Source organism: Thunnus albacares, chromosome 12, assembly GCF_914725855.1.
Source record: "Thunnus albacares chromosome 12, fThuAlb1.1, whole genome shotgun sequence".
Classification (NCBI taxonomy): Eukaryota; Metazoa; Chordata; class Actinopteri; order Scombriformes; family Scombridae; genus Thunnus; species Thunnus albacares.
In genome coordinates, this window is record NC_058117.1 from 27577899 (window position 1) to 27600336 (window position 22438).

The window sequence follows — 22438 nt, forward strand, 5'->3', positions numbered from 1 at the left end:
GCAGAGCACTGACCCAACAGCCATTAGATGCCTGAGAGGACTTCCAGTCATTCTTGGGGATGATGCATCTATGTTCTTTAAGAGCAGTTCGGTACATAATATTTTAACATTTAATATATTCATATTTTTAATAAAACTAGGATTTCAAGTGTATTTAACTTATAATATTAAGTTTTGACTATACTACTTTTAAGTAGACTCCACAATTATTCTCGACTGTCAATTACTTAAACCATTGAGGCAATCACTTGACATAAACGGTTTAAGTACAATCAACTTATCCGGGTTTACAGTGTGATGACAAAGACAAGTGTTTTAAGAATACAGCTCCCATAGTCACATACAAAATGACACGTGAGTCGACCACCAGAGGCAGCAAACTCACCTTGAGCAACTACATTGTCCGTATAATAAAAGAGGAAAAATTATAGTTTTACTTTTAAAACTAAAAAATCCTTAGAAGACAGTCAACTATGCTATGCATCCACATAACTTCCTGGTCACTCGGTTGTGAATATGTCATCTGAATCTCAGACAGGAGAGGCAGATTCAACCAGCGACAAAGAGAAATACTTCATTGAAAGAAATGCAAATACATCGAATGGCTAAAACTGAAAAGTGCCGAACATAAATTGTCTGAAAAATTGTGTTTTCTGCAGTGAAAATTTTATGGATTATAAGTTTTTCATAATAATAAGAGAATATGACTGACTCTGGTTGAATCACAGCAAAGAAAAAACAAAAGACAAACCGTCTATGAAAAGTTACTGACAGGCAGAGATTTCTATCTCCTCCTTCTTCAGTGGAGAACAGACAGCAGCTACAACAGCCCACAGTATGAGTCAGTCCTCCACAGTGCACAACAGCTGCTTCAGATCTGACACCGGTGATCACTCTGCCAGCCTGTAGATCCTGAATGCTGATGGCTGCAGCATTCACTAAGTTGGGTTAAGCATCAAACCTGTGTGATACGACAGCTTTGATGAATGTGATCCTGCATTTCCTATCAGTCTGCACCTGATAACAAAACAAAAGCCTGTACTGTCCAGTGTCGCTGCTGATGCAAAGCAGCAAAAATTATAATGTAAATATTAAGGCTGCAACTAACGATTAGTTTCAATGTTGATTATTCTGCCAAGTATTCATTTAGTCTATGAAATGCTAAAAAAATAGTGATAAAAGAGGCCACAGTGATGTCTGACTAACAGTCCAAAACCTTCTGTCATATATGACGAAGAAAAATATTCACATATGAGAAGCTGGAACCAGAAAATACTTGGTGTTTTTCCTTGAAAAACGACTTCTTCCAAAGGACTCAGTCAGTTTCTAGCAACCAAATTTTGATCAAAATCAATTTATGTTATTGGAAACACCACAATTAGTATATTAGGCAAATAAATTAGGTTGTACTTCTCGTAGAGTTCAACATTGGTAAACAGTGTTTACCTTTGAGGGAAGACCATCTAAAATAGAGGGATTAGTTGTATCTCACAACCAATGAAAACAAATGTCTCTTGAAAAATCCTCAAAATAGGACAGTTAATATCTGTGTGACCTCGAAGCAGAGCTTGTCAGGGAAACATTTGTCATTTTGAGCGTCCGAACAACTGATGTTGTCATTTTTCTGACGAGGACAGCCTCCTGCTCAGCCACATTATCAGTCCAGGTTCTGCAGACTGTCAGACACCAAATGATTCATGCTCTTTAGTGACTGGAGTGTCTGAGTAGAAGATTGTTGGATGTTAGCCACAGGTTTCATTGAACAAAAGGATCTCTTGAAACATCAAAAACATCTCTCGCCCTTGGGGCTTTTCCAGCGATCCTTCCACACCGAGACAACCAGAGGAATCCAAAATGCCAAAGAAAGAAAAGAGGAAAAGACTTGACATACTTAAATCTAATCAACAATAATACTGACAGAAGAGAACACCACAACTAAGGTTTAATTCATTTAAAATCACCAACATAAACAATAAGAACCAGGCAACATAATGTACAGTAATTTCATACATCATAATCATAATATCACCGAGCTACTGAAGACCTTTGAAGCAAATGCTGTCATTGAAAGCAAGTATGACGCGTTCGTTCTTTTTACCACTTTGAAAAAACACTGTTAGTTTGAAAAGTTTTCTTGTTGTACATTAATGATTAGTTTTACAAATTAAAGGGACATTGAAGGTGACCTTTGTTGCCATCTAGTCATTTCACAGCTTTGTACTATTCATGCGTGCATGTAAGGAAATAATAACCTCTTAGAGCCGTGGACTTGTATAGCAGTTAATCAAAGGAAGGTCTTTAAACCTGTGAAACTAATTAACTGCCGATAGAGCACACTGAGGCAACAAATCCAGGGGAATTGTGGGTACATATTATGAAATACATGATTATAGATTCCTGATGTTAGACTTCAGGAATGACAAAATAAGACACATGCCCCTTTTTTTCCCCTGCCAATTACCTTGTACTGCCTGATTATCAATTAAGCTAACTGAGTAAAATCCATTAAAAACTGCTTCATGATGTGTTCTCAGTTTTTTGTCCTCAACGTTGTAAACTGAAGTGTGTTAAGCAATACTTTACATTTCAGGAGATTTTTTTTGAAAGAATATGACTGCATTTTAATAACTTTTTAAGATGCAAATCACAACAGTAATGTGCATCATGATTCATCAGGTGTGTGTGTGTGTGTGTGTGTGTGTGTGTAGGACGGGAAAACTGGGGATAATCATTTATGGGTTGAAGGGTTAAGGGATGGTGAAAAAAACAAATGTGTGTGTCTACATCTTGCTGTGTGTGTGTGTGTGTGCTGGGGAGCAGGTGTTTTCCTCCAGCTGTGATGAATCACCCTGTCCTCCTCCTCCTCCTCCTCCTCCTCCTCCTCCTCCTCCTCTTCCTCTTCCTCTTCCTACTCCTCGCCACGGGCCACAGGAGGAGATGATACGCTGAACCCACCGGGAGGTTCCTGCTATCAGCCTTCACCTTTGCCACAGTGCCAAAATGTCAGAAGTTTGCATCTAATCTGTCTTTTTACACCTGTTCTATCACCGCAGCACTGTTGTGGAGGAAGAGAGGATGCTTCACTCCTTACCGGGCATCATTTATCCATCACTTCTCACCCAAAGCTGCATAGCGAAAAAAGTACAGCTAAAATATATCTGCATGGATCAGTGTTGGCTAAAATAAAGCCATTCTACTGTACTTTACGGTGTTTTGACCACCTCAGTCTCCGAGTGTTGCAAAAAGTTGCTCAGAGTGAGAATTTCACGAGGGAGGGAAAAGACTCATAGATAGCTGTAATACATTATAATCATTGATATAATGTGATTATGGGTTACTCTAAGTGGTCATTTGGTTTTTTAAGTAAAGTGAGAATATATAGTGAAGGAGGGTTCCCACCCCGGGTCTCAAATCCCAGACAGCTACACCAACCAGTCAGCCAAAGAATTAAGCCGTTGGCCAAGTGCCAGCAAGTCTAGTCATCCGTGGTCGTTACTCTCTAGAGGGCACAGACCTGCACTGTGACACTATGCAAGAACAACACACAAAATGTTGTGAAATTAATTGATATGTTTAACGGGTCAAAACAGAAATTGAGTACTTTGATGATGAACAACTGAAATAGACATTTACATTTCACTAATGTTAATGTTTCCCCCAAAAAACTCACTCTAAACACTAAACTGACTCATAATACCTGAAACAATTCTACTTTACCTGTATCCTTATAATTTACTTTTATGTAAATCAATCAAAGTGACTCCTTAAAAAACAGGTACAGACCATTCACCGGTGTTAACACTTGGTAAGTCTCAACCTTGGTGAGTTCTTGTGTCCACACAGCGTTTCTCTCTGGCAGGAAAGTGCTGTCGGGGCGCTGGGGAGCGCTGGGATGAAGCGCTTGTGCAGTGAGAGAATCAAAAAGTCGTGTCAGATTTGAGAACTCAATTTCTGTTCTGACCCGTTACACATATAAATTAATTTTACAACGTTTTGTGTGTTGTTCTTGCATAGTGTCACAGTGCAGGTCGGTGCCCTCTAGAGAGTAACGACCACGGATGACTAGACGCGCTGGCCGGTAGCCAACGGCTTCATTCTTTGGTTGACTGGTTGGTGTAGCCGAGGTTTGAGCTCCGGTGTGGGAACCCTCCTTCACTACACATAGATTTAAAGCACCAAATGACCACTTAAAGTAACTTATAATGACATTATAATGAATTATATAATGATTATAATGTTTATGCTATGAGAATTATAATATACTATGATCCTTTCAAAATAATTGTCAGTGAGTGACCAGCAACTATGAAGAATTATGATTATAAAATGCTTAATAATGTGTTATGATTATTGTTATAAAGCGTTATGAATATTTATGAGTGCTTAACTATAATTATGGAGTACTACAAGCACATTATAACATGTTATAAGTATGTTTATAATGCATTATAGACATGTGTTACTGAGACTAAAGCTATCAGCTGATCACGTCACGTAAATTTCAGGAGTCACATTCTTTTATTTATATAATATAAATCATTTAAGCTGATCATCTCCCAGTGTTTGGATCTATTTTTCATTTAGTGGGCTATACGGCTGTCATTTCAATGTGTCCGATACATATTTATTCAATACTGAACAACATCTGCTGCTACATACAGTATATATTTATTTCTATTATGTATACTGAGCATCTTGGGCACAAAAATTTCTAATTTAATTTATCATATCAGACTCGTTAATGGCTGATACCAAATATTAAGAGTTTTTGGCAACTTTAAAGAAAGCTATGAGCTGTGAGATGTTATGAGTAAGCAGTCTTGTAGATTCTTGTTCATGTTCTCATCAAGAGATATTGTTGGATTCTATGAGCCAGACATCTTAAAACTCTCTTAAAAATTCAGAAACGAACACTTCTGAAGAACCTTGTTGACCTTACAGTCAAATCACAGCTTGACACTGAAGAGAACAGAGTGAACAGAGTTTTCAGCGGTCTCGTACCAGGCAGCACGAATAAGAAATGCTGAACAGCGGCAGCCTTATCGCATTATTGGTTTATTTTTGAGTAGTGCAGAGTGACATTTTCACCAGGTCGAACGGGTCGGTCAGATGTGGCTGTAAACCAAACTGCCACTGAGCCTTTTACACCGCACGCAGACGGACGTGAAGATTTGTCTGTATTCAAACACCGAAATATGTGTGAAAAGATGAAGATATTGAGAAGATTGTCATGCAGAAGAGGTTTCATAACTCCACAAGCGACTCTCTTTTCTTTCTGTTGCAATGCAAAGTCTTGAAGTGGCATTCTTCCATGTTGTGGGTGACGCAGCGTTTCGCTCTCTCGAGGAGAAGATTTGACACAATAATTCCAACTGTCAACTAAAACTTTTTTTTGTCCTTTTGAAGTTCAGAGATCTCACCAGAATTGTCAAGAGACACTTTGAAGAGTCACTGTAAAGGTTTAGCCGAGCACAGTGAAGACTGACACCTGCGGTACAAAAGAAACGGAGGACATCTTAAACCTTCCAGCTGCTCACCTACGATCGGAGTGACGCAGCCTCTGAATCCGTTTCATGAAGTTACAAGAGTTGTACCTTGATGGATAGATTGCTGTCAGGATTGCTCTAACACTTCCTGTCAGAGTATAGTTTCTGCTTTTGAGCTTAAACAGGTACAAACAGCTAACACAGGCGCAGTCGGTCCTGGCTGACCCTCGCCACCCCCTGTCCGAGGAGATCAAGTTGCCTCCATCTGGTCGCAGATACGATCTGCCAAGATGCTCGACCAATAGACGAGAAGAGCTCATTTATCCCTGCTGCCACTGGCCTTTTACATAACTCAATGTGATTTTTATATTGTACGTATTGGATGTTGTCTGATGGTTATGTGGTTACTGCTGGCTGTACAACAATATAACCAGTTTTTAACAATATATTTAAGGAAAAAATGTAAGGTGATTCTTTTGATCCATTTAAGATGTAAAACAAGAATTACCTGCTATTGGGTGAATTTTTCTGTTGGAGATGAAGATGGTTCCTCTCACTGCTTTATCAACTTCTTAGGAGGTGAAATTGCACCATTTGAACAGACATTTGAACTCCGTGTGATATCACAGCTGTGTCAAAGTGTCTTACCCAGTCATATAAAATGCTAAGAGAGTCTTAACAACATGTTTTACTTCAAGTTTTTTGTGTTTTTTTTTTCTTTTTTGGTGTTGTGTAGTGATATAATTTAATGCATAAAATAATTTGAGAACCAACATCGACCAGTTTCTGTCGCCATCATACCCTTCATCCTCCTCTTATCATGTACATATAAGGCTAAAATCAGCCAAACAGCATGGAGATGTGTGTAGACTCCTGGATTTATTTAATAAATATCCTGTATATATCTAGTTTGATCTTAATATGTTAGTGTGCTCTTGAAATAAAGATTTTTTGGCATTTCTCATGCAGATTAAGTGCTACATTTCAGTTTCCATATCTTTTTTTTTTATAGGGTCCATTATCTCAGTGCATACTTCACTATGTATCTCCGTACAGAAATGATGTCGACAAATTTATCATGTACATATTTATGGGGCTTAAAAGTGGTGCTTTTTTAAGGAAATGTGCATAAAAATTTAACAGTGCTTGAGGAAAAACTCTTAGAAAACACAGCTAGGAATGATCTTTATCAGGAAAGTGAGCCCATGTTTGAATCTTACCAGATATAGTCCAAATATCTGGAATATCAAGGAAGTTGGTAAAACCTGGAAAACTGCCTTCTAATCAGTTTGGCAGCTTTTGTCAATGAACTTCACACTCCCTGTTTACGTTGAGATGTGTTGAACTGGAAACCAAAATGTGGGAAAACCAAACAACCTTTAGTGAAAAACTGTCACTGATGCTTTTCATAGATAGGAGCTGTCTACTTTAATCTGTTTAAAAACTGGATGGACACAATAAACCAATACAAGTTGAATGAACTGCAGCCTCAAAAATAACCATGACATAAATAAATGCCCTTTCAAGAACAGTTTATAACCTTCATATAGGTATGACTTGTACTCGAGGTGTTCCTACTTTACAGTAATAAACTCATAAGTCAGTGTATATGCCAACTAGTCAGTCATTTATATAATCAAGCCAGACAAAGCACCTCTTCTGATAAAAAGCTGAATGTTCACACTGTCAAGGCTGCTGGTTTAATGTACCGACAACTTGCTTAAGAACATCCGAGTACTGCTGAGTTGAATAGCAGCTTTATAGTGTAGATACAGATAAATGATTCATTCTGGTTGAATACAAGCTTTGACGCATTCAGCGAGAAGAAATTAAGTTGCCCATTAATACCATAATGATCTGTAGAATGGAGCCATAAGACTCAAGTCTGTGCAAAAAACTGAGAACACTGCGAGCTGATGGACGACTCTCCGTAGCCCCGAGACCTCAACATCACAAAGATGTGTTTTTTTTCTCTGTTACATTTATGGTTTTTCTGCCGTTACAGCGCTGAATAGCAAGTATCAGAGTGGAAGGAGAGAAAGACAGGGACCGGCCACAAAGACCTTGAGCCGTAATTACACTTGTTGCAGGATGTGTGGAGACGTTTCAACACCAAACACCGCAGCGAGCGTTTCTGAAGGGCTTCAGTTTCAAACCGAGGAGAAGAGAAATCAATATGAAAATGATTCTGCCCTTGGTGTGAAGAAGAATGACAAGAAAAGATGGCCTGCGGTGTCGTCTTGTTGCATCCTGGGTAATATTTCACATCTATTTGCTCAGTATGAAGGCAGATATACATGTTTTGTGATATGAGAAACTACATTTCAAGACTTTTAGATCTCATTTTATGAAGCAAAATGTACGAAAACTTTCACTTTTCTGATCTCAACTCTCACAAAAAAGCGTTCTTTCCTTGAAGTTTGTCCCTTTATCCAAAATTCATGTCAGACACGAGACGTCAGCACATGTTTGAGCTACTGAAGGGATCACATGTTCAAACCTCAAATCATCTCCTCTACCGCTCTCTTTTTTTGCAGCACAGCTGACTAATATCAGCGATTCAGAGGACAAAAACGTTCATCAAGTATGCTGCATAAGGAGAATGCAGGAATATAACAGCAGTGTTTTTGTTTATTGAATGATATTGATTAGCTCTGAATGGGAAACCAGAGAAAACAAACTGAGGGACTCGATTAATCGCTGTTGTTAACATGTTTGCAACATATAGAAAGTATATTACATAATTATATTAAACTATATGTAAGTAAAAAGTTACATAAACTTACATAAATATAACAGCAGAATATGGTGTGATGATTAGCAGGGCATAAAATAATGTTACCTCATTTCTGAACTTGTAATTATTTGTATTTATCAATATCAGAGTCCAACCATTAAATCAGCAGGCTGTTATTATGAGCCAGTATTTAGCATCTTGACAGTTTGCTTATGCACTCGGTCGCCAGTTAATGAATAAAACTAATGCAGTCTAATAAAACAGCGCTGCAGTAAATCCGGACCTCATTAGATTCTAATTTTCAGTTTTTGGTGAAACTGCGTTAAAGAGGTGTTGAATTAACTTTGTAGTGATTTTAGATGCTTTAGTTTTTGTTGCTGTGGGATTCTATCGCATTGTTTGAGTTGTTTCTATTATTTTGTCCATTAAATAGTGTGAGTATACAGTATGTCTGCAGTACAGAAATACCAAATATTATGTTTGCAGTCATTTAGAGACTGTAAAGTTATTGCATAGTTTGTTTTTCAATAGTAAAATGTTCCACTGAGTATTTAGTATCTTGGTCACTATTCTTTAATAATCAAATATTTGCTCATGTTGTGCACTAATGTTAAAATACCGTCATTGGATTTTTTCAACCAATCAATCAATCCTGCCTCTACACTCCTCCTCCATCAGTACTCACTCTGTGTCGGTGATAACGTAACCAAAGACGTCATCGTCAGCCTTCTTCCTGTTGGCTTTGACGTCCAGCTGGAGCTCGGGAACATGCATCGTCTTCTTGTGCGGTTCGTCGTACACCAGCGAAGCGGGAGGAGGCGCCACCTCTTTGATCCAGCCCTCCACCTCCGACACCTCCTCCACAGACTGGGTGGCGTCCTTTTTCTGCACCGTCATCCCCGCCTCACTGGTCCGACTCTGGACGTTTTCCAGCCCCACCTGTTGGGCCCTGGGTGTCTCCATGGCGATGTCATTGCGGTTTGTGGCCGACGGAGAGGCGGAGAAGGGAGTTTTGTCCAAGTAGGCGAGGAGTTTGGTGAAGAGGTTTCCACTGTCGGGCTAAAAAAGAAAGCCAAAGGAGTAATGTGAGTGAGATGTTAAGTGTCAGCCGACAAACAGAGACAGAAATGTAAAAACCAGAAATAAATTTTCCAAATCCTGAAAAGCTTTGATTTCTTTTTAATGAAAAAACATTTCAGACACGTCGTCTCACCTCATTATTTTCTGACGTACAGAATTCTAGGCTTAAAGTTGTATTAAGTTTTTTTTTAAAAGTTGACTCATGAGGTCCATTTTAAAGGGGATGTGTCATGCACATTTCCATATTTATATTCTGGGGCTCTACTGGAATATCTTTGCATGATTTACAGTTTAAAAAAACTCCTTATTTGCAGGCCCTCAGTTCAGACTGAAACAATCCATTTTAGCTCCTGTCTAGCTCTGAAGCCCTGGCTTTTGACTATCAGGGAACATTTTTACACGTTTACCTCAAGTTTTGGACCGTTGACTATGTTTAATACAGACATCCAACATCATAACAGTATAAAAACAACAGAAAATCACAAAAAGCATGATATGTCCCCTTTAAGCTTTTAAAACCTCCACACACAGGTGCTTTTGTTTATTGTGCCTAAATCATGGGACCACTGATTTTTATCTAATGTTAATATTATTATTGTAAATATAACTTCCCGCAATTGTGCGAATATGACATGAATGCAGTAGTGTAATAACTAGGGATGCACGATATTATTGGCACGTCATCGGTATCAGCTGATAAAAGCTTTAAAATGAAATATTGGCGCCGGCCATTTCTGCTAATTATGAGAGGCCGATTTGTCGCCATCTCCTCCGCCGCCTGACTGTGCTTCCCTCCACGGATTGTTTCACCCTGATGATCCCGGTGCTTCTTCTGCAGGCTCCACTTCACTCAAGCTGCCCGTCAGACCCGCTGCTTCTTCCCACTTTAACCTGACTAACAAACCGGGGCTCGGTGCTCCGGTTGGATCCACACAGAGAGCCGGGGCTAACGTTAGCTGAGAGGCTAGCTGGCTGTGCTTCCCTCCGGTAATGCTGCGGCTAACGCTCCGCTAGCCTCTCAGCTAACGTTAGGCCGTTAGCCACGGCTCTCCATGTGGATCCAATCGGAGCATCGAACCCCGGTTTGTTATTCAGGTTGCATAATATTATGTTAATCGGCAATCGGCCACAATGAGTTGGAAATATCGGCATATCAGATATCGGCAAAAAATCCATTATCGTGCATCCCTAGTAATAACCTTTAAAATGTGGTCAATTTTCCATTCAAAAATAAATAATATTGTCTGTATTAATACTAACTAATACTAACTAATAAGGTTATTCAAGATCTCCAAATAATGCAATATGATGATGAATGATCCATATTTCAAGAACTTTGTCACCGTTAACTAATTTATCTCAGATTTGTTCAGTGGTTAACTTGTATAATTTACATATAATGACATATAATGTACAGACATCAGATTTTAATGAGGCACTGTTCGATCAAGATCTTTTGTCTAAACGGCTGACACTGAACTAGTGGGAGTTTTTGTGTTGGTGATGTCAGCGTGTTGGCAAGAATGAGGAAATAAGTGCTTTGAATCAAAGAGCAGCCAGCCTGTCAGAGTTTCTATGGAATATGAATATATTATGCTATTATTCCTCTGCTGCTAGCTTCAGGGTAATTGCTCGTCTTGTCAAGGTCCAAACGCCAACTGGCTGTTCAACCTGAGCCAAAAAGTTACTTTGATTAAACTTGTTCTGTCTACTGCAACTTAAAAATCAAACCACCTTTATAATATTTTTGGTAGCAGGAGTCTAGTGAGATAACCGTCACATTGTGCAGGATTTGCTGCTTTTCTGCTCCTTTTTTACTTAATTAGGCAATTTCACTGAGATAGAACAGACAGAAGATACACAACAAACATATCCAGTCACATGCAGGGAAATACTGTACAAACAACATCAGAAACAACATCAGTTTTAATATCCTTTGTAATTCTTTAGATTTATATGGTGCAAAGCATTGTATGGCAGTCCTCTCAAGTTCTGTATTCACCTGTGGGATATCGAGAGTTAGCCAGTCCAGATACAACGAGGCAGATTTAGTAGCAGATATTATAGAGAAAATGATAAAGTGGGTAGATTTCTCTTCTTGTTGCCAACTTTTTCATATAGTACACAATGATTAGTGTGAAATTTACCCCTTGAGCAAGAGCCTGTTGTTCCCAAACCCACAGTACAGTACGAACTGAGACTGATGTTACAAACATTAGGATCTTGGTTTCAAATGACCAACGTTGCCTGGATGTTGCCTTGGCTCAAAATGTATTCAGTGTCAAAAAATGTGTGAGTATACGAATCATCTGTTACGTGCTCAAAATGCAGCACTAAAGCTAATAACTTCAGCATGATAATGATTATGCTGACATCCTAATAAACATCATGTTTAGTACTGTGAAGTCAGGCTCCTGCATATATCACTTTATATACTTTAACTCCAGATATGACCTGAAGTCCAGCCTGAGATTCCCAGGCTTCTTTTCTGACCCCTCCAGAGTTATCAGTGTATTATATGTTTACACTGCAATGATTATTCATCTTATTTATACCTCTAGTTGTTTCAGAATTACAGAATAACTCCTGTTTCTTTTCTGTGTCATCTTAAAGCATTTATAATGTATGTATTTTGTGAATGTAAGAAACTTCATTCAAAATGTGATACATTTGTAGTAGCGGCATTATTAATAGTTAATATTATCACATTAAATTTCAATTAAGTATCAGTAATATTTGTGGAAAAATAACCTGCATAACAGAACAGCGGAAATGACCTTAAAGAGGACCTATTATGCTCATTTCAGCTCTGAATTTTTATTTTTGGACTCCATTAGAGTAGCTCTGCATGATTCAAAGTTAAAAAAAAAACTTCTTATTTATCTTATACTGGCCGTTTATGCAGCCCTTCAATATACACAGTTTCTCTTACACTCTGTTTTAGCTCCTGTCTCTTTAAGACCCCCCCTCCCGTGAGCCCACTCTGTTCTGATTGGTCAGCTTTACGTATCAGAGTTGTTTAACTTTACCGTCATTGCAAATCAAACATTTCCTGCTTTACTGCTTCAAATTAAAAGCTTTAAATAGGACTAACTAACAGGAGACTTTTATTGTGCAGAATTTACAGGAAGTAAAAACATGTTCCTCACTGACTTAGCGGAGCTTCGTTAGCAACATTTGGAGCTATTTGTTCAGTGGATCAGTTAGAAATAACGCAGGGAGGAAGAGTACAAACAGAAACAGCCACAGTGATGATGATGATGTTTTATGAAGAGCTGCAGACGACCAGCACACCTCCAACAGATAAACTACTTATTTTACATTGCTGTGCTGTGTAACGCCATCATGGCTTGGCGTAACTACTCCCGGAGCGGAACAGCAAACTCGCGTGCTGTGCACATAGCAGATGTCCATGTAAAGAAATCCGTCACAAACTGATGTCAGCTCGGGGTGAAAGTAGAAAAAAACGTTGGAAATCGAGCGTTCAGAGCAGTGTGAAGCTCACAGGGATTACTGCTACATACATTTACCTCGTTATTTGACACGTCCGCCACTTTTAACATGAACATCCGACATTGTGACATTATAAATATATATATATATATGTATGTCTGAAAATAAGGAAAAGCACTATAAGTCCCCTTTAATAAGTGATTTATTCTACTACTACTAGCTAAACAAGAGATTTTAAAAACCCTCAGTTATATAAATGTACCTACGGTGTGTGAAGACTTGATTTGCTCTCTGCACAGCTGTATTGTTATAGTTCCTCGCAGGAATACTGAGTTCCTACTAAATTGTAAAGGACATTTACTTCACCTTTGTGCACCAACTGATGTCAAACACAATTTCAAGTTCTTTTCAAAAGGAGAATGCAGCTGGGGTACATTTTCTTCCTCATGCAGAATATGACATAATTGTTCATAATGTCAGCCTTACCTCTGACATTCAAGTTTTTTTGTTTGGTTCATTTTTTTTTCTCAGGGCAAATTGAGCGCTTACCTTGTCCTTCACATTATGCTCTTCTGTATCTGTGTGGCGCTCTGTTGGGAGAAAGAGATTAAACGTATTCATACATTTTTTTTGTGTTTCTCAGCATGAGAGGAAAAAGACAAAAGAAGCTGGTAACAACTTGGAATTTTAAAAAAAGAAAATGTGAACACAGAGCTGAAAGCAAGCTCTCCAAATCTCAAGGACTTATGTTAAAAATCACAAACGCACTCTTCTTTAATATTTGACTGATATGAATTTTCTCCAGTGTTAATCTAGCTTTTCATTGATCTTTTCTTTACTAAACACTGAAATAAAAACATTGGAAAAGTCGGCAGGTTCTTAAACAAGCCAATTTTGCAATATTGTTATCATTTTTACCCATTCTCAGTGGGCACTGAACCATAACACCGACTGTGTTGATGCGCTAACAGGATGTCTATTTTCACATTATGTTCCATTCCTGAGCTGTTTGAGAGCTCATGTTTTTTTAATTCTACCTACACAATTATATACGTGATTACCAGCTTCTATTCAATACTTTAATTGTGCAAAAGAACAAAATAAATCACCGTAAAATTACCTTCAAGTGCTGCCGGCACTACAGGAGTATTCTGCTCTGGCTTTGCTGTCGGAGCGCTCTCCAGCAACTTCTCCTCTTCCTCATCTCTGGCAGCATCCTCCATTTCCTCCTCTCCATCCTTTAACTCTCCCTCCAGGTCTCTTGGCCCAGGTCTTACTCGGGTCAGGCCCATGTTCGGTCCCTTGTCATGGTCCACCACCTGCAAAGCATCAGCTATCAGGCTGGACAGCTGGTCCAGATCCTGCGGCGTCAGGGTGTCCACATCCAAGTGTTGCCTGCCAACGTTCTTCAAAACGTTCTGGATGAACCTCTCTGAGGGAGAGATGGACATGAACAGTAGAAGAATAATGAGTCAGATCAGAAAAACAACAGCACTGACTGTTTGTTAAAAGGCTTAAAACAACCTATGTATACCTGAGATTGAAAGTTTGTAACCTTGGTAACAGTTTACAGAACAGCAGATGTAGTGGGTAAACTACATCTGCTGATAGACATTGTGTCATTTGACTGAGAGCTCCAGAACAACTACTAAATGGACCTTGTGGTGAGACTGATTTGTCAGCTATCTATATATACGTTTTCATGACAAACAAGCAAAGCCATGTAAGTAATAATTGTAGCACAGGCAGATGGAGCATGATGTTGCCCAATCATAATGGCTGCTCTTTCCCATCAACCAAGTAGTTTTAGTTACTTAAAACTTACCAAAACTCAACCAAAGAGGTGGCAGATCAAAAAATGTAATTAAATGATACAGAAACTTTATGTTGCTTCAGTCTTCAATGACTTGATCAGTGTTTGTTCTGTATGATAACGGGATAAACCTGATAGTAGTTTAAATCTGTGGGATTTTGTTTTTATTTTATCTGAATTGTGTTTGTTAATTATTTTCCCAGAAAACTTTTGAATGTTCACTGTTAAAGTAATAAACATTTATCATCATAAGAGACAATTACTGTATGTAATGCTGGTAAATAAACTGAAAAAAGCCCATATAAGTTATGTTTGAAACAGTCATATTGGTCACTTTGTCTTTTACATATGTCATACATATGGTAACTTGTTGGACATCAGAGCTATGAAATGTGTAGCTTTGCCCCTCTATTGCCAGTTTATATAACATAGCACGATTCAACTGTCAATCAGCTGTACAACCACACTTTTAAATTATATAAACAACCTCTTCATGTTGTCCATGTTTTTCTCCTGAATTAAATGTTCTGACAAAATAGCTTATACTTCATAATAGAGTATGATACTACAGTTGTCCAAATACAACAACACCACACACTGCAGCTTCAGAAACAACCACCTTGCACACAGGTGGATGTGAAAGCCCAGTCAGGTGTTTGTATGTGATCGGTGGATGATGACATCGCCTGGCAAGTACTACGGCGAGACACGTACCATCCACATACGTCAGCGGCTCCTTGACTGAAGCCCCTTGAGTTCTTCCCGTCTTCGGCAGTCTGGGTTTTGACGTCTCTTTTTTGAGGCCGGCATTTTCTATTCCGTTGCTGTAGAAGGGCCTCAGGCGGGACGAGGGGGCCTGCTGCTCTTCTGGGCTCACGTCCCCACCGTTCAGGGACAGACGCCCGGAGAGATATTGCCTCAGGGCGCCCAGGAGAAGGTCACCCTCAGCCTGCATACCGAGGAGCTGGTCAGCTGGAGGTCTTTGCTTCTGCAGAGGTTGGAAAGATGAAAGAGAGGAGAAGCTGGAGGGAGATGCCTTCTGAGCAACAGTCTGGGCCTTGGAGCGATAGAAGTCTGCAGGGATGCCTGACTGCATATTCTAAAAGAATCAAAAAAGCAAATAATATCAATTAGAGTTCACTTTTAAAAACACTGTGTAGCCTTTCAGAACCCAAAACGTAAATATAATTGAGTATTCTTGACATTATGATGTCCTGGTTTAGATTTTATCTAACATGTGACACAGATTTGATGTTTTCTGTCCCACTATCCACCATGTGGATATAAACTACAGAACACAATAATGTAAATAAAAACAAATGGTAACTTGGTAGTTAAGCTCTAAACATGCAGTATATTAATGTGTGTTGTATGTGGATTTTATGATTGGAATTATTATGAACTATAATCCACTAAAATCACATTAAATAGGTACTTTGTTAGCATTAAATGTGTATTTGTGCAGATTCAGTATGTGCGACAGGGACGGTTTCAGTTTTTATTTCAAAATAAATGATTATTTTTTCAAATAATGTTAATGTTAACATTAATAATGCATTTAAAATCATTTTAAATGTATTTGTCAATAAATGGCCAAGAAAACAACATCAAACAAACAAGTTGCAGGTAAAAGCTGCAAACTGGGAAACTGTGACTCAGCTGTGAGTGATCTGGATGTTCAATTGGTCGCACTTCGCAACCTTAACGCTAAATGCCACTAAATCCTACAGACTGGCCCTTTAAACATTTCTACAGAGAAGATGACTTTTCATTATTCCAATAGGTGTCTGAGTGCAACAGAATTGGACTTTATGCAGATTCTGGGATCAAGACAAATGTCCCATCTGCTTTTTGTCCATCTAAGACTAAAACACTGTCCTGAAAATAATGAGCAGAGATGTGAATTCACTCAGAAAACCCTCTGGGGTGAATGTATGCGACCGCATCGATGTGAAGTGAATGCAAAACAGAACGATGCTGAGCTCACACTCATCCTGCCTGAGCAGCTTCTGTTACTCTGCTGGGTTTTTCTTTTTCATTATATATCAGGTTTCTTGATTCAGTCTATCAAAAAAATATGGAAATCGTATCTATAAAACTGTTTTCTTGTTGGCGAAGACCTGAATCCTCTACATGTACACTTTAATGAATTAAAGGAAGTCAATGTTTATACATATATGTTTATTTTGAGCCAAACCAAGTGAGTGTTTCAATGCAGGATCCACATTTTGCCTTAATATGAAAGACTTTCATCTAAAATTTCAATAAAATGATTATTGACATGAAAATAAAACCCATTTTTTGAAAAAAACAAGTTATGGATCCATTTATGCAATCATATTAACATATCCATCCAGCTACAACAAAAGCAAATTGTCACTGGCAGCTCCATTAACGCCCACCTGGGAGCACAGAGATGGTACAAGCCTGAGTAACGGTAAAATTATCATAACAATAGCGACATAAACGGTTAAGTTCCTCACAGTCGTCATACTTCTTTATGATTTGTATGTGCTGAGGCCCCTTCTGGTATTTGTTCCTGCTTCTCTGTGAGCAGTCCCTGTGTATCTTTATTCATCTATGTCACGCAGCTGATGCAGTTTATTCCACTTGTGCCCTCCAGGACCCCTTCAGTCCTCCTGCTACTTTTCACCAAACACGTGAACCTGGATAGAAAAAAAAAAAAAAAAGGCCACGAGCCCGGAGCGACGCCTGCAGGCTCCATGCCGTCGTACTCTGTGAGTCTTTGGCACAATCCCCCAGCAGGAGAAAGGCCTCCGCCATTCAGCCAAGCTCGCTCTCCCCTCGCCCCGAGCGGAGGGGACATGGGCGGAGGGAGGCGGTCACGTGGAGAGTTATTAATTAGAGCGTTGAACTCCTGAACTCTCTGCTGGTATTATTTCACTCATAACGGTCATGCTGGGAGAAGCCATCAGTTAGGACGGAGAAGCGAGAACAGAGTGACAAGGAAGGATGACACCGGACTCCCCGTCGTGAAGAGGTGTATGTGTGTGTGTGTGTTTGTGTCTTTGTGTGGAGTTTTTACTTGTTTGAGTGTGTGAGTGTGTGCTGCGTGTGTATGTGTGTGTTTTAATTGAGGCAGGTGGCTATGAATGGAGGGTACAGACGTTGGGGTAAAAAAAAAAACAAATGCCCCACCTGCTCTTCCCCCTTTCAAATCTGAGGGAGGGAGCAACAAGAGCTGAAGTTCAATGACATCAATTCATATGAATTTCATTTACTTTTCGGACTGTCTGACATCTTGCACTACAAATTTATTACTAGATTGGATTTTGTGCTTTTACCTGGAAGGTCAAATATGCAGAGCAGCTCCCAACAGTGTGGAAAAATGACAGAACTGTGCTCATTAATAGGGCGGCAGGTATCACTGACAGCATAGAGCAACGTGGATAAAGACTTCACTGTCCCCCCTTGTATATACTGTAGGTCATTTTGATTATGATTGCACCATATTATATGAAATTGTCTGCAAATGTAATGATTTATAATCAAATAAACCAATGTTAAAGAGATGTATTGTTTATTTTTGGCATGTCCATTGAATAACAAACCCAAAAACCTTAAATACTTCAAAATATCTTGAAATCTAATATTGAGTGTGCAATGCTGGACCTCCTCTGCATCATCCCTCGTGCCATTTTTCTGTTTTTTGCAATTAAATGCAAACCGACTGCATTCAGTGATCCTCACCTAGCGCATGAAACACATGGACACCAAAACAATGTCCAAATAAGTAAACAATCTGACTGATTGAGCAGGATATGGAGCTCAGTTGTGGAATAATAATGTAATAATTAATTTAGCTTAAAAAAAAAAAGTTGCAATGTGGCAGTACTTTGGGTTCATATAAAGACAGCAGTGGTTGATCGCTATATAAGAAAAATAAAATTCATGTTAACACTATATTTTATTGTTATTAGACATATACAGAGTATAGATTCAAAACCTTGCCCTTGAGCAAGGAGCTATAATATTAACTATTCAGAAAAAGAGCTGTTTAATAGGTGACTTTATGAAGAAAAGAAAATAATGAACAAATGTGTTTGAAAATACTTTAAAAATGAAGAAGCATGGTTTTATCAGCAATCAAGTTACACTGAACAGCTATGTGAATATGAGAAACTGTAGAAAAAAACAAAACCAATCAAAATCCTCAAGTGGAAGTGTAGCACAGACACCCAGACAAGGCTAATAGAGCAACCAGGAATGCCTCACCTTGCCTGGGGCGCTCAGGCCGGCAGCAGAGGGAGTCTTAGGGAGGAGGCCAAGGCGTTGGAGGTACGTCTGCAGGTTTCTGCTGAGCTCCACCTCCACTGGTTTCACCCTCTGGTCTAATGGGTCCATCGCCTCAGCTACCGGCCTAAAAGACACAGAGAGAGAAAGAGAAAGGATGGAGAGAGGAAGGCAAATAGAGTATTTTAGAGCAAAGTACATCGACAAAACTACTCTTTAAGAGGTCATTACTGATATCTCTCCTCAGTTTGTCATTTCACATCCAAATTTTTGGCATTCACAACCTATGTTCAGTTACATTTTTAACAGTCAAGACTGGATTAAAAGCCACAACCTCTCTGTAACTAAACCAACTTCTCAAACAGCTGAGCTACATCAGCTCTCACACACAAAGAATAATTAAACGAGCAGCTCAGATGAGAACACACCGAAGAAACTAGAAACAATCAGACAAAGACTGAAACATTCTGGTCAAAGCAACCAACGTGACTTAAAAATTAACATAACACATAAAACTGCAAACTATAAAATAAAATACTAATACAAAACTATAAAAATAAACTACAAAAACTGGACTAAATGGAGTCTGAACACTTCTGTCTCCACTGAAACCATTCAAAACTTTATTGGACCCTGGTGGAAGAGTGCAACCATCTCCACAGATAATAATAATAATAATAATAATAATAATAATACAGAGCTACTGATGGGTAAACTGGGAGAACGTCTGACCTGCTGTCGGTGTTGTAGATGGGTCCGTTCTGTGGCAGTCTGTAGGGAATCCTTCTCAGTTTGGATAATTCTTTGGACAGAACCTGCTGGGTGGTGTCGTCTTCCCAGGTCAGACCTACAGACACAAACACAGAGAACCTTTAGAAACCAGAACACACAGGAACTAAATCGTTGCTTTTTGGAGGTACATCCATGAAAAGAAACCACTTCTTAATCAAACTGGTGAGCAACACCGCAAGAGGATACTCAGAGAGTTTTATGCATGAAAAAATCCAAGCTGACATGCAGCAAGTATCCTCAAGAAAGAAGGGAAGAGAAACTGCTGAGCATGCAGTAGTCTTTCTAAACTCATTAGGTCACTCATTAGCAGAGGAGACGAGGCAACAGCAACGGTGTCCTTGGAGACTCTGGTGACCGAGTTCAGTGACTAAGCAGAAAACATTTCTGCTCTCCTCCTCCTCCTGCCACAGTTCAGTTAGTACGGGCTTGATGAGCTAATTGGGAATTCATTTTACAGGAGTTTACCTGAAGCCGTTAACCAGCGCGGTTCACGACGAGCCCTCTCGGATGTTTACATCGCCAACATGACAAAGAAGCGAGAGTAGGAAGGTCAAGGGTTAAAGCCACAGTAGCCGTTTATAATGTCTGGACACTGTCATATTGTAAAGTAATGAGCATGACTGTGACTCTTGTACAAATCCAAATAAGGGAAAATTTTGGTGTAGTAGATAAGGGCAGCTGTAATAAGCCCTGACATCAGCCTACACCTTTTCAGTCAATATTTTAATCAGTTTCCTGTTTTGTTTTGGTTTTTTGGGGTTTTTTTAGGGGGGGGCATGTACATATATGTATGTATATGTACATATGTATGTGCATGTAAATATATGCTGTGCATGTATGTATATGTACTGTGTCTATTAATTATTATCTTCCTTTGTCTTGTTTTTATAACTTAAAGCTGGACTGCGGGACTTGTACATATAAATGAATGTCTGTTACATTCAGGCTCTTGCCAACTGAGTTCACACAATGCTGATTAAGCCAATCACCACCAGTTAAATCTCTCTGTATTTCACAGCATACAGAGTTTTTAAATCTGGTGTCTAATACGACATTCCTGCACTAGTGCCCCAGTAGTGATGCAATCCCGGCGGGTGCTCGGCCCTCAGGAATCTTCGTCAGACCGTAAGGCATGCTGAGTATGCGAGAAAGTAACTATTTAGATTCCCAACATATGGTCAATTTATCCAAGTAACGCCTATTTGGAAATTTTCTCCGACATTTTCGGAGCTGTGAGGAGCCGCTGGCTGGGTAAGACCAGCCGGTTGGCATAACAGCACGTGTCGACAGTGTTTTAGTAATTACTCTAAATGCCAGAAGGGGACGACAAAACCTCCACACTACAGGTTTAAAGACCAAAATCAATCAATCAGTTAGTCAAATAAGAAATTAATATTCTCAGTAAACACCTACTAATTGATTTGTAGATCAAAAGATGTGTAGACGTAAAGGTTAAAACTAGGTAAAAAATAGGGTTTTTAGACAACTAGGATTCATATATGTAACTACAGTTTCAGCAGCATTTAAATATGTGAAGCAGGTCCTGACTACATGTCTAAATATAGTCATTTAAAGCTACTATGTGTATGATTCAAACATATCCAGTTTTACACCTCTAACACTTGGGGACTCTGAGATGAACGGGCTAAAAGCTCCAATAATCTTCACCAACAGTGAGAGTTGAAACATGAAAACATTCACTTTGCAACCAACTTTAGTTTAGTTTTGACCTCCACAGTCTGATGTACAAGGACAAGAATCCTATATTATGCAAAAGGCTAGCAGCACTTGTGCTTTGTTAATAATGAAACATGGTCGACACCACATCTGCTTTCAGACCGTGTTTGAATATCAGCTGTTTTTAGGATGAACACCCATCACACTGTCATATACCAGAGGAGAGATTTACCCAAAATAAGACATCAATATATGGTAAACACCAAAATATTCATATTAGAGCCACTTTCATCAAGGAGGTGTGCATGGATTCTGCTGGGAGAACTCATCCCCCCAAACAACACATACATGAACCTTAAATCTTTTTAAAGTTTAGCATATACGGCGGATGTTGGGATGATGGAGGGAGCCGTGGCAACAAACATTCTTGTACTCAAAACGATTTACTACAGTTTAAAGTCTGAATCCATGGAGTTGTGGATATATAATTAAGACATTTGTACTTGAAAAAGTGTACTCTGATTCAGGAGGTGCTTCTGATTCAGACACTGAGCAAAAAAAAAAAAAAAGGCCTGCTGCATTTCACCAAAAACCAAAAAGGAGAGAAGTGGTGAGGTTCAGGTAAAATATACCTGCATAGATCAACATAATTTACATGGGATATGTAGAGAAACTTTTCATCTAAATGTCTAAAGTGATTATGATTACTTTTGTGTAAAGAACTTTGACATTGTATCTCTGTCCCTGTCTGGTATCACGCCTGATTCTCCATCAGTGACTGAGCAACAACAATTTGCCTTCTCAAAAAAAAAACAAACAAAAAAAAAAAAACTGCACAAGAGGACAAATTGATGAGCAGCTTGGGCATTTATGCCTCTTGTCTTTTGGGTAACATTTTTATTACCTAGTTGTCAAAATGTCTCAGCACCAATGTCAGCCAGACACTCCTGTGCATTTAAGTGAAGAGTATCATCATCAGTGACGAAGCAAAAAACAACAACAACAACAAAAATCTCTTCTCCATTTCAGCGAGTGTACAAAAGGACAAGCTTGATGAGCTGCTTGGGCATTCACGTCTGCTTCTTATGCTTAACATGCATCCAAACACAGTTTTTTGGCAACCGAACAGAGGAGCAGGCGCCAACA

The 22438-nt window shown here is 39.0% G+C and overlaps 1 protein-coding gene across 9 annotated transcripts in view; it reads right to left on the reverse strand.

Annotated features, from left to right (window-relative positions):
- LOC122993274 (receptor-type tyrosine-protein phosphatase N2-like) overlaps positions 1–22438 on the reverse strand; it is a 249860-nt gene that overhangs the window by 174609 nt on the left and 52813 nt on the right. For all 9 annotated transcript variants that reach the window (XR_006406371.1, XM_044367283.1, XM_044367282.1 and 6 more), the window contains exons 4-9: positions 19556–19670; positions 18806–18950; positions 15284–15668; positions 13877–14188; positions 13306–13346; positions 8909–9282 (exon numbers count right to left, since the gene is read on the reverse strand). Coding sequence is in view for 8 of the 9 variants with exons in the window: in XM_044367283.1 (XP_044223218.1) it covers positions 8909–9282; positions 13306–13346; positions 13877–14188; positions 15284–15668; positions 18806–18950; positions 19556–19670 (1372 nt within the window). In the remaining variant the exon portion in view is untranslated. The remainder of the gene's footprint in view (positions 1–8908; positions 9283–13305; positions 13347–13876; positions 14189–15283; positions 15669–18805; positions 18951–19555; positions 19671–22438) is intronic.